At 35.6% G+C, this 12845-nt stretch overlaps 1 protein-coding gene across 2 annotated transcripts; it reads left to right on the top strand.

Moving 5' to 3' along the window:
* Nucleotides 1–9779: 9779 nt before the first annotated feature.
* Nucleotides 9780–11345, top strand: LOC143175126 (uncharacterized). 2 transcript variants are annotated; one of them, XM_076372513.1, is made up of 2 exons: nucleotides 9780–10740; nucleotides 10925–11345. In XM_076372513.1, the coding sequence occupies exons 1-2, from the start codon at nucleotides 9991–9993 to the stop codon at nucleotides 10946–10948; spliced, it is 774 nt and encodes a 257-aa protein (XP_076228628.1). In that variant the 5' UTR covers nucleotides 9780–9990; the 3' UTR covers nucleotides 10949–11345. The 2 variants fall into 2 exon arrangements, with proteins under 2 accessions (XP_076228628.1, XP_076228627.1); XM_076372512.1 differs by having other exon boundaries at nucleotides 9780–10854.
* The last annotated feature ends 1500 nt before the right edge of the window (nucleotides 11346–12845 follow it).

Genomic DNA, 12845 nt, shown 5'->3' with positions numbered 1-12845 from the left:
TCCTTCCTTATTCCGGTGCCCCTTTTTGTAGAAGAAAGTAAGTAAAAACAAAAAACATACACAAAATTTTCTTACACTTCTGTAATGATATTTATTATTATTTCAGTACTTATAATATCACAAACCTTATTTTACATCATGGAAAGGCAGTCAATTTTGAAAAAAAACCGCGTTAAATGATAGACGTTCGAAGATAATTATGAATGGTATGCATTAAGTTCAAATTTTTCACCTGTAACTGTGATTTTTTAAAACCATACGATAAAATAGATGACGTTAACAAATCAGAATGATATCATTGTTATACTATATCATATTTGTCAAGAAATTATGTAGTATGTCGATACTTTGATCTGTACAAATAAGAAGACCTTCCAAAATGAATTCTTCACGAGTAGCAGAAATTTTGTATGATAATTGAAACTACGTAAAATGTTTTGATAATTTTAAGTGCAGATACGTGAGCAAAATTATAGTATGAATGTGTGTTTGCATTTTGCGCCAAGAAGAAAATACAAAAGGACACGGAGGGGGGGAGGGTGAAAACAAGGTCGCGCGCGCATGTATGAGTATGCGTGTAAAAGAGTGGTAGGAGTGGTATATTTTTTGAAATTGCATTAAATTGAATATTATATTTTTATTTTGTAAATGTATTCGATATAATACGAATTTTCGTCAAAGCGGTTGCTTGATATATACGATCAATTAGAACTACGAATATTGCAACACGTAGTTTATGTTACAGAAGTCTTCTTAAACGGTATAACAACCTTTATTTTGAAAGATAAAGTATTGTGAAAATAGCAGTGAACTGAAAATGATATGATTAAAGTTAACAATAAGGGAAGTAGCTGTTAATGTTATTAATTGTATAGTTCTTAATAGCAAAGGGTATGTGTGTGAATTCCTGCGATTCAGGACACCGGCGATGATGATACGACGATGTGATACATGGTGCCGTATCATGTATTATTACAAGTAATAAATTTTTATTAAGATTTTTTGACTGGTGTAGTAACACTGTGAAAAAAGAAATATTTTCATTTTTAAGGTATTTAGAAATATAATATCTTATGACCATTTTACACTCTCTACTTTGCGATACGTGCTTGTATTATTAGTCATGGCGTCGTTTATTCTTGACGATTGACATAAGCAATCGCAAAAGCGTCTTTGGCTTTTATACGAAGAAGTTATATCTTAATAAGGCAACGCGCACAGGAAAAGGATGGTCTTTCTCTTCCTACTTTTTATACATTCAGTAATACGCGAATTGAAATAATATTATTCATCTGCGTGATTATTACTTTACGTAAAAAAATATGAAAATTCACTTGTAATAAAACACTCCTGTTGATTCATATATATCGTGACTGACTGCATTTGAATTACGTAACTTATAATTAGTACAGAGCATAGGAGCTAATTGTAATGTGCTCGAAGAAATTATCAACGCTCCAAATGATTAATAAATTAATTATACATGCCACATATACATGTACATCTTTACACAGTTTACGTTTGTACTACAAATGAATATTTTCACAGAACTGCCTGCAAAACTTGATTTCAGTTTGAACTATTGGACGTGGAATCTAACAAGATTTCTCAAGATATTTGCATTATAATAATAATAATAATAATAATAATAATAATAATAATAATAATAATAATAGGATTTATATTACATTTTTTAAGTATATATGTTTCAGTATGGTGTAAATTTTAAATAAATATGAATTATATATTGTATTATATGCATTCGATAGACAAACATAATTCGCGTCTACAGTATGCTCAATCATAAAATGTAGGAGTGTTAAACAATTCTGCAATCTTTGAATTTAAATTTTCTAATTACCGTTTACATTTGTTTTTACTTAAAGTAAAGAGTAACAAAATGAATTAAGAAATAAAAACTTTGTAGCAATAATATAACTGTTGAGATTAATTTTCGATTTTTTTTACATAAATGCGGTAATGCTGTGCACTTATTTATTTATTTGTAAACGCATATACGACGTGATAAAGAATACAAGGAAAGTGTGATGTATGTTCATTTGTAAACACATGCTTGCAAAGCTTCCTACTTAAAAATTTGTGAAACTCTTTTTAAAGTAAAAATAGTTGATTTACAAATGTTCTAATAATTTACAATATTCTAAATAATTAAGCGCAATAAAATGTATTTTTATTAAGTAGGTTTTAAAGAGGAGGACGTCCGGTAAGTGCAACGAAAGACTGTCTTTTGAATGAGAACAAATTCTATAATGTTGAAACGGAAAGAACGGCGATCAGGGAGTGAGTTTGAATGCGCGCGCGCGTGTGTGGATAAAAGAGAGGGAAAATTCTCTATGAATGAACTGCACGGTATAGACAGTTATTCACGAATAACTGGAAATCTAATATTATAAGCAGTAATACTAATTACTACCTTAATCAGATTCGCATATTAATTTTGTGCAAGAAATTCTCATTATTCCCTTTGTTCTTTTCGGTTCCTTTGTGCTTACTTATATGTTCCATCCATTATTTTTACTTGGATCGTCTTGCACACTATTTCCCAAAGATGGTAGTGATGATTTCTTAATATTATAATAATTATTATTGCTGTAGTTTATGATTGCATTATTGTTACGATTGTATCTATCCGTATGTCATAATGACCATCATCATGCGGTGTATTAAGATTATAATTATTAAGATTACTACTATCATTATTATTAGCAAAGTTAAATATACAAACAATTTGTAATTAATGTGACAGTCATTTTTCCGTACGTCCCATCGCATTTTATACATGTACACGTATTAAAACTTTTCAGTTTTAAAGATACATGGTTACAATAACTTAATCCACATGTTTCGATATGTCGTCTGTCGCGAAACACTACCTTCACATGTTGCCATGAAAAAAATTTATAGTGATGCAAATAAACAGAATGAATACAACAGTTAAAAATACAGGTAAAAACTATGCTAAATTATTGTGTATGTATTACAAGAAGTGATACACTATATGTAAACGAAAGAGATAAATCTATGGTTTTGACTTTGTTTTCAAATTATTAGCAACCAACTGCGACGCCTATATTAAATCGCGAAAATATTTATACGTATGTACTTACCCTGTAGGAGTACACACAGTATACTTTTACACACTACCACTAATTTAAATTACATTAAATGAAAGCTAAAGCTAGGTAAAAGAGTGAAAGACTGACAAAATGGTACAAAGCAAATTCAGATGAAACTAGTGACGAACTAATCAATCATTGAATGCACAATTATCTGCACAGTTAAAATATGACTGTCTAACCCAGAGTATGCAAATAAGCTGTAATCCGACTTCCGCAAACGATAGGACTTAAAACTTCTTTTCATGTAAAGCAAACATAAATTTACCAAACTTTATTTTATTAATAAAAACCGGTTAGTTACGACTACATTGCACGAAGAAAAGATGACATTAAGCATCTTGTACAAACAATTTCTACGAGAAAAAGAAACGGACAATAAAAAGGCACATTCGGAAGCGATTAATTGGTCCTAGGAATAAATCTCGTCGTCGCGCTGAGAAAAGTTCGTTTTATCAGTGCCAAAACGTATAGAAGCTGTGATAAGGTCACGTGCAAAAGCCATTCAATATTAGGTACGATAAATATTAGATAAATTATTCTGAATTTTTCTGGAAATTCATGTTCCATACCAGAACCAGAACCAGAACCATAACCATCTTCCAGGACTTCAATGCGTTCCAAATTTATTTCCAACTATCATTTTGTTCAACTTGTATTTTTCATTACTTAATAAATAAAATTATAGATTATTTTGGTTGTTTTTATTTTTTAAAATGAACCTATTTAACGATACCATAAGTTTGATATTTATACCATTGCGTCTTAATGTGAAAAAACTGTGGTATCTTCAGGAAGAAATATTTATCCTCGAGTTGTTTAATGCCTTATTGTTCTGCAGTAAAAATTTATTTGATTTTTGACAACTTTTGTCCGTAACAAAATTATACATCCACGTGAAGTGAAACGGAAAGTTTACTCAACTAAAATATTATAACTTGAGAATACTGGAATATTTTATGAGTAAATGATACGTTTTATCAACAAAATTAATTGTTCTTATTATTGATACAACTAGATGTTTTAGGTGTTTTGGAATAATGCAGTTTCAAGCATTCAATATCGCAGTTTTCACTCCTGCAATCGTATTAAATTGTCGTATACATCACGTACAAGTTAACCCCAAAGATTCCCGATGAGATTGAAATCGGCAAATATCATATAGATCAGAACAATTAATTTATTATTGATTTAACATAACGAGATATTATATTAAAATAAAATTTCACGGGAATAAATTACTTATGAATAATAAATTCTTAGGTACAAACGATACTGTATGAGTAACAAACGTGTAGACATTACTATTATGTACAACGCTAAAGGACGGGATTTTTCTCATTTGTAAGTTTCAATCGAATTCTAAACACTGAGCAACAAATTTATATTCTACAAGGTATGAGATTTCAGTAGAAGATTCTGGAGTAATTAAGTCCTACATGAAATCTGAATACTGTAGCGAAAAACTTCACATTTTCATACTTATCTATAAAGAGTCGTATTGTTTCAATACATTATCGTCCATATTGAACCAGTCGTTGTAAATTTTGAAAACTTACTCTGAGATTTGTTTTTATCATACGGCAAAATTTCCGGAAACAGTTTTTTAAATTATCGGAGTGACATAAACAATCGTACAACAAAAAGTATAAGTTGACACCTTGATCAATTTTGACATTTTTGATATTTCATATCTTGGAAACTGTTTGTTAACTCAATTAAAAATTTGCTGTGATTAATATCTCGTCACAACATAACATTTGGCACAAAAATTGGTTCTAATATCGAGGCCACAATATGAACGACATTTCACGGCCATTCTTTACTGAAAAAAATCAACAGCAGCGCGGGTCACCGCCTTGAAAGAAGAAAACGTATTGAACTGTAAGTATTAACATTCGAATATTCTGTTTTCCGACCAATTCTATTTTATTTCTTTTCCATTCCCCGAAAAAAGGAAGAGAAGATGAAAAATGTTTCATAACGAAGCAAATACTATATAAATACAACCTAAAGCAGCAAATGGATTCATTCACTGATTTTCATACAATTATTAAATATTGTAAAAATTACACATTTTGAACTTTTTCCTTTGAAAAACATAAAGTCTATCGTACTGTTATACATATGTATTTATTTTTATGCCGCAAGTGCGACAAGGGGACACAGAGCATAGTTTGACAAAGTCGGAGAATGAGTATAATGAGAAGAAGTGAGACAAACACCGTTCTCCGAGCATCGAGAATCAAGAGCGGGACTTTAAAGGAATGCCGCACGCGTCAAGTATAAACATGTAATCAGGAAATATCAATTTCATTCCGAAGGGGACATTTCTAAATTCTTACGCCCTTGCATCATCCCTCTCGAAGGACGCTTTAAGTTCAGTGACCGCACCCCCGAAAAGGGTACCATAAAAAGTCTACACGGGAGACGGCAACCAGGCCTGGTGTTTTGAAGAGAACGCATCGGTTTTTCCCGGAGCCGCGGAAGGAATAACAGAATCGGTCCGCCGAGAGGAACCGGCCGATTCCCCCAAAAACGACTGCATTCTGGTTGCAGTCCTCGCACGGAGCACTTCGCGATTCTACATTCGTACCAGCGTCCTAGAAGCGGGGATACATTGTAGTGTCTAAAATATAACGCTACAATTCACTTCGGTCCTACTTTCTCAAACGTAGTGCCACTGGATTGTTGAGATTATTTTGATTAAAATGAGTCCAAACACAATGTAAATCGGACTAGTTTTATGGATTTTAAAGGAATGAATCTTTAATTTTGTTAATTACTGTCTCATTACACTAATTTTCTCACTTTGACAAACTGTGCTCCGTATCTCCATGCTACTGTGACGCAGGCCTAGTCTAAACAACACCTACCGATAAGTACATTCCGCCGGGCTACCTGAAACTATAACACAGGCTTATCAAACGATAGCTACATCCTGCCAGACCACACAAGACACGAACAACGCATCAAGGGTCACGTAGGCCCCTCTCTCGAGGTGTATAAAAGACCATCACAACCTTAATAAAGCGCTCAGTCAATTAACGAACGTCACGGTTTGTCATTCTCTTCCTCAATAGATCATTCCACGGTCTGATCTTATTAGGGAAATAATATATTCGCAAAGTGAAATACCTCCTATTAAACATATATTGACTTATTTTATTAAACGCGATATCTCCCCCGTGACACTACACTTGTCCTTCAGTTCGAGGAAGACGTGAAAAGATATCGTCTGTGAACAGTAGGTACTCGAGAATGAATGTGGCGTCAGGGATCAGATACATGAAGCATGTGTGCATGCAGCTGTAAGGCGCTGATTGCTTGGAATATGTACGAATGCAGCTGTTAGGGGAAGATACTGGAGTATGTATGTGTGCAGGTGTGCGTAAAAATGAACGTGTGCTCGGTTCCAATTGCATACGAGTACGATCTTCTTTTGTATGAAAATTATAATTTTGTTGATTGGCCTAGCAACTGGCCGCGATTGACCCCGGAAATAAAGACAAGTTGCAGAGAGCGAGTCGATTACGGTGTGGACATATTATACAAGAGACGTGTGTAAACAGTGAGAGCAAAAGAGAGTATAAGAAGTGAAAGAAAGATGAAAAAAGATATCGTCAAGTTTCTCATAACGTCCGATCAGATAGTATGTTCTTTTTCGATCCGGACCTATCCCTGCATTTTCCTCGGCACCTCTAGCGTGCAAAGATGGGGGTGTAGAAAAGACGAAAGCGGGGCCTGACCTTTTGTGGACGCCATGCTGTGCCATCCGCTTCACTCACTTCCGCCAACCCCTCCGCTTTCCCAATGTCTTACAAGAGAATATAGTGTTTTTTTTTTCTCCTGTCTTCACACGTTTGTTCCGCCGTTTTTTTTTGTGTTAATAAAGTCCTGCTTTTTATGTGAACGTTGATATTCTTACAAATTCATACGCATAATCTTCTGCTTAACACGTTAAGCGCTAAGCCTATTTTGTCTTCCTTTCCGTTTAGCCCGTGATATCTCGTTTCACCAATATACTAATGGTCGGAGATCTGTGTAAAGTTCCGATGAAACTGCATGTAATACTTCAGATGTATTTCTTGTATGTATGACTTCAGAATTGGAGACCTGAATATAAAGTCATGTGCAACAGTAGAGAATTCTTATGAACTGTGCCTAATGAATTGTTTGAGGATATCGCCGAACAAACGAACTTACAATGAATCACAAAAATATTCAGACACCACGGTATGGTTAACTTTAACCACCCATATTTTTGTTAATTATAAAAGAAATTAATTCAAATTTTATTTTTTTAAATTTGAGTATTCATTGTATTTTACAAATATGTACAACTTAATTACCTAATTTGTTATATATGTAGTTTTTCTTATTACAAAAATATTCGGACAGTTAATTTCTTTTGCAATTTATTTACAAATAGTGCGTGAATAGTTCTAAGAAATGTTTGTTTCAGAGAGTAGCCTTTGTCTACAAATACGACACATAGGATTTAGAACCAAATAGTCAGTTCTACCGTACAGGTTACTTATTATACTATCGTTTATCATGAAAATGTCACGAAAAGTAAAAATTTTTAATCGCAGAAAAGAAAAATCATCTCGGCAAATTGTTGTTATGTGTTTGACCTCAACTATCAATTGTCCCCTCTTGTGGCGGTGAAGAACGAATGGTTCCCCACTGTCAATGCCCGCGATTGACAATACCGTGTCGTAACGCCGTGCGTTAAAACTGACGATTAAATCCAAAATGTTAACAAAAATCGGCAGCGAACAACGATCGTTGAAACCGTCACTATTCGAACAGAGCTAGACAGACCCACACATGCTTGCCTTGTTCGAGAAAACGATTAGTATCAAGGCTTCTGTTAAACTCATACGATCTCGCCCTGTACAAGATACTCAGTCATTTTATAGTATCGTTACATTGTGTTTAATAAACTTCTAGTCATTGTGTTATCCGTTTATCTATTATTTGTCTGCCTTGTTCGGGACACTATATATACTTAATCTTAAAAACGCACTGTGGTAGAAATCGTTAACAGATTTAGAAACCCACGGCTAAGTGCTTCTGTATTAACAGCTGAACTTCGAGAAGAAAGTAAGAAATCTGCAAATGTACAGTTGGATGACTGCTCAAAGGAAATAGTTATAATGAGAGAGTGGCAATAAACAAACCATATATCAATGAAGTAAATAGAAAGAAACGTTTGACTTTCGCAAAAGAAATGATTTTGAAGGAACAGTCATGCTGGGAGTGACACCATTTTCGTTGACGAATCGAAATTCAATATATTTGGTTCGAATGGACGGCATATGGTGTGGCGTAAACGAAATGAAGTTTTACATCCGAAAAATTTACGAGCTACTTTCAAACATAGTGAAGGGAATGTTATGGTCTGGGGGTCTATATCGAGCAGAGGAATAGGAAAATTTGTTTTTACTGAAGATATAATGGATAAAAAGAAATGTTTATGTATTGTAAAAGAAAATTTAGTATCAAGTGCAGTTAATATGAGTGTTGGAAAAAGCTTTAAATTCTACTAGGATAACAATCCGAAGCATAAGGCAAGGATCGTACAAGAATATCTACTATATAATTTCATAAAAGTTTTACACCCTCTGCCTCAGTCCTCAGATCTTAATACTATAGAGAACCTATCGGATCATTTAAACAGAAGAATAAGGACAACACCTATGAAGAATAAAGAAGAATTGAAACAGAGTTTGAAAAAAATAATGTTTATGATATAATGCAACACGACTTGGACGTGATATTGCCAGAAAGTTGACAAAACAAGTTATAATGTTCTGTGAAAGCTGCAAATGATAACCATTTTTGTGTACACCGTATTTTAACAAAACTGTACACCGTATTTTATATATATATATATATATATATACATATAAAGGATGGATGGAAGGATGGATGTAGGATGTGCTTCTGCACGTCTGGATGTAGTGATGCAGGATGTTCTATAAGGTCCAAATTTACTCCTGTAGCTAGAGCTTTTTGCCACTTGCACCAGCTGTCATTTCCTACCAGACAGTATTCGTGCCTTGGATTTTCTTTGGTGGAGCATAAGTGATAATACGAGGTCATTATAGCTTTCTTCATATTTTCCACACTATGAATATTTCTTCGTATGGCTAAGCCATAGTATGCGCTGAGTTTCCTGATAAGCGCATCAATCAGCTTGCCTTTTCCACCGAGGTTTTTTGTTTCTTTTTAATATTTCGAAGCCGGCAGTATGATAATTTTTCTTGTATAACGCAAACAATGTAAAGTAACATGTTTACAATGATTGAAACGAGGGAATTATGAAAGGCGGGTCCTCCGCTTCAAGCGCGTGAATATATACCTGCGGTGGGCTACCGCCTATGAGTCCCGATTATGGGGTATAGCATCAGAAGGGCTCCGAATTTCGCTTTAAAACTTTGGCACCATACTCTTAAGATGTTATACTAATATCCTATAGAAAAAAAATGTTGCGATTTTTTAAAGTTCTAAAGGTATTTCCCCCCTTAAATACGAAACGGGACTGCAGCGGCCCGACGACGCACTGCAGCATGGAAGCGGGGCGATGTGGCGAGCGTCATCAGGCCCCCGACGATGGGAGGAATTTCAGTGACGGGAAAACGCGCCCCTATGGCGGGACGAAAGGATTTAGCAGTGGGACGACGTAGCGCAGGGACAAGACAACGGGGTGCAGCCAAGGGACGATGGGCCACAGCAGCGGCGGTACATCGAATCCCAGCAACGTGAAGCGTGGAGGGCATCACCAAGGAAGATATCAGCAACCGAAGAGAGCTTGGCAGTGCGACGGACGACAGGTGAAAAGCACATGAAGGAGGTATTTGTTTACGAGCGTGAGATAAGCGCCTTAAACGGCACCGAAAACGATGTTTATGAGGCTAACAACGCGAAGGATGCGTTGGCCAAATTTTTATCGCCTGTAAACGATTTTAATGTCGCGATTACGGAAACTCCTAAGAATTTATTGAACAACAGCAGTCAAGCGACCGAAGATAATACTAGTAAGGAATTAGGGACTATTTCGTTGGACTTTTGTGATGCCGCGGTTACTAGGGGGAATTGCACAAACTTATCGAATGAGGCTTCTTTCTTGATACCGAACACGCCTGTCAAATCTGAAGAGAGTTTAAAGACTAACGGGTTAATAGAGATTGAAAACGAGAATATTGTTCGCAATGTTAAGGTAATTTCAAAGGTAGATAGCTTAGAGGTAATCATCACCCCTTTAGTTGAGAGAGAAGTTGAAGACGTTAAGCTCAATGACTATGTGGATGCTTTGAATCGTAATTCTTTGTCATCGTGTATAGTGGTGGGTAAAAACGAAAATAATATAAACGGTAGACTAGGGAAAGCGAAGGAGCTGACCCAAATGCGAGTCGAGACCGAGAAAATGTACGAGGTGCATGGTAGTCAGCGGGCTGAGATTCGGGTACAAGCGAGCGAAAGACAGGCGGAAAATCGAAAGGCGTATGACAAAAATAGGATAGAAGCGAGAAAGTACAGCGTCAATGGCATTGTAACGCGAAAGCGGATTCGGCAAGGCCCAGGCTTGAAGCCGGTAAATAAATTCTTAGGGCCTCGTAAAATAATTAAAAGACTGTGTGATGATCGTTATGGTGTGTGAGTGTTATGATAGACTTAGGAATATTGTATAACGTGTGCATTGTATGGAGTGTGTATTCGGTATTTTATTTATGTATCAGGGAGACAGTTCATTATTGTTAAGTCATTCTTATGTTTAGGATTTTATTAGCACTTTAACGTAAGCACTCGTGACCGAGGACGGTCACTATTGTCAGGGATGGCTGAACTGTAGACAGTTCGCCCTTTTGCGTGTCAATACTTGGGGGCCTGAGAGATAGTCCAAGCCTATTGACTAATTTATGACCAAGGGGACCACCAGGACCTGGGTCACGTACACCCTCGTCTAAAAAGTTTTCCTTCTTAGAAAAGCGTTGAGGAAAAGCAGTTAGTCGCCATTCTTCGTTAGAGCCACATCGCGTAATAAATATAATTAACCTGACTACGGACTTAGTTTTTATTTTAGTAGCTCTACAGTATATACAATGAAAATACGTTGTCAATAAAATGTAGTTATATAACAATACAATTATCTTCATTAAACATCATTAATAGTCATTTTTACTACCTGTCCACTTACACTTTTATCCCCGACTGTATATAAATATATATAATTTTTAACCCTTTGCACTCGGAAGTTTTTCACTAGAAATATTTGAACATTTTGTAATGAGGTACAGACAATATTTAGTGAAACTAACTCGAAGAGAAATTATATTACATTGAGGTACATTGAGGAACAAAGCTATTTTATTTCAATATTTTTTGAATTGATCAGTTATGCAAGGTATAATATTAAATATGAAAATTTATAGTTTTACTGTTTGAAATCAGGTGTTGACTGAGAGTCACCTCTCGAGTGCGAAGGGTTAAAATTGTACATCGTCAGTCAACAGCGACTGACGCGCTTGTACAAAAAGTATACTATCAGTCATCGATAACTGACACGGTGCTTAATGTGTTAACGGCTGATAGAGACAATCTAGTCATGAGATCTGTGTGTGTAAATAATGTAGTATCTGGAATATTTATTGTAGGATGAATGGTTTGTTGTGCGTGCGTGAGGGCGACCAGGTCGTATTACGACGGACCGGCGCCGGGATGTTTGGAAAATAGTGTGACTGCGTTTAGACAATTTCGAGTGGCTGAAAGAATGCGAGGAAGAGTGTTTGGAACTGAGCGACTGAACCGTGAGAAAAGTGTGTACGTGACTGCGTGAATTTTGACTATGGACGAAAGATGCGAGTGAGAAGGGTGCAAGGGTGAGAAAGACAGAGCGAATGGGGGTGTGTGATAAAAGCGAGTGGAAATGCGTGCATGAGGACATTTTGGTGAGCGACAGCGGAGAGGAACATTTTTGGTGCGAGAGTCGTGTGTTGTATTTTTACGTGTTGTCCGTATTGTTTCCTTTATCTTATTAAATATATTGTTGTTTTCCTAATTCTCTTTTTACTAAAGATGCACATTTTCAATATCATCTAATAGTAAACCACCACCACACACTATAATAATTCAAACTTTGAGAGAGAATTCTTTATATTTACGACAGACGAAGTATAGGTTAGACATTACAAGCTTATGAAATTCGGTATCACATGTTCTGAATTACCAACTGTGTAAAAAGTCAGAGGATTTGCTCTGCCCTCTACGCCTAGAGAACGATGAATAAGAACTATATCAAACAAACATTTTCGATTTTATAAATTTATGTCATATAGTATTAACATTTTAAATTGTTTATATTGAGACTTAGTGAAGGGGACATTTTAAAAATCAAAAGATGCTCCAAACCCACTGTCCACACTCTCGAAAAGGGTGCCAATTAAACCTACGCTGGAGACTGTGACCAAACCGACGTTTTCGAAGGAACACATGTTTTTCCCGGAGCTGCTGAAGGAATAATGGAATCGGCCTGCCGAGAGAAACTGGCAGATTTTCCAAACGTTTATTCTTGTTGCAACTTTCGCATGGGATGCTTCCTCGATCAGCACTTGGGAAAGAGCGTCCTCGCAGATAATTATATTCTAGCGTTTAAGATTAACGCTACATTTATTAACATAAGTACAGTTATAGTATTCCTGT

The sequence above is a fragment of the Nomia melanderi genome, chromosome 12 (genome assembly GCF_051020985.1).
Source record: "Nomia melanderi isolate GNS246 chromosome 12, iyNomMela1, whole genome shotgun sequence".
Classification (NCBI taxonomy): domain Eukaryota; kingdom Metazoa; phylum Arthropoda; class Insecta; order Hymenoptera; family Halictidae; genus Nomia; species Nomia melanderi.
The sequence above is the reverse complement of the archived record's forward strand: the minus strand, read 5'-3'. Positions and strand labels throughout refer to the sequence as shown.

Coding starts and splice junctions, on each gene's coding strand:
- LOC143175126 (XM_076372512.1), top strand. CDS start 9,991: ATGAAGGAGGTATTTGTTTACGAGCGTGAGATAAGCGCCTTAAACGGC.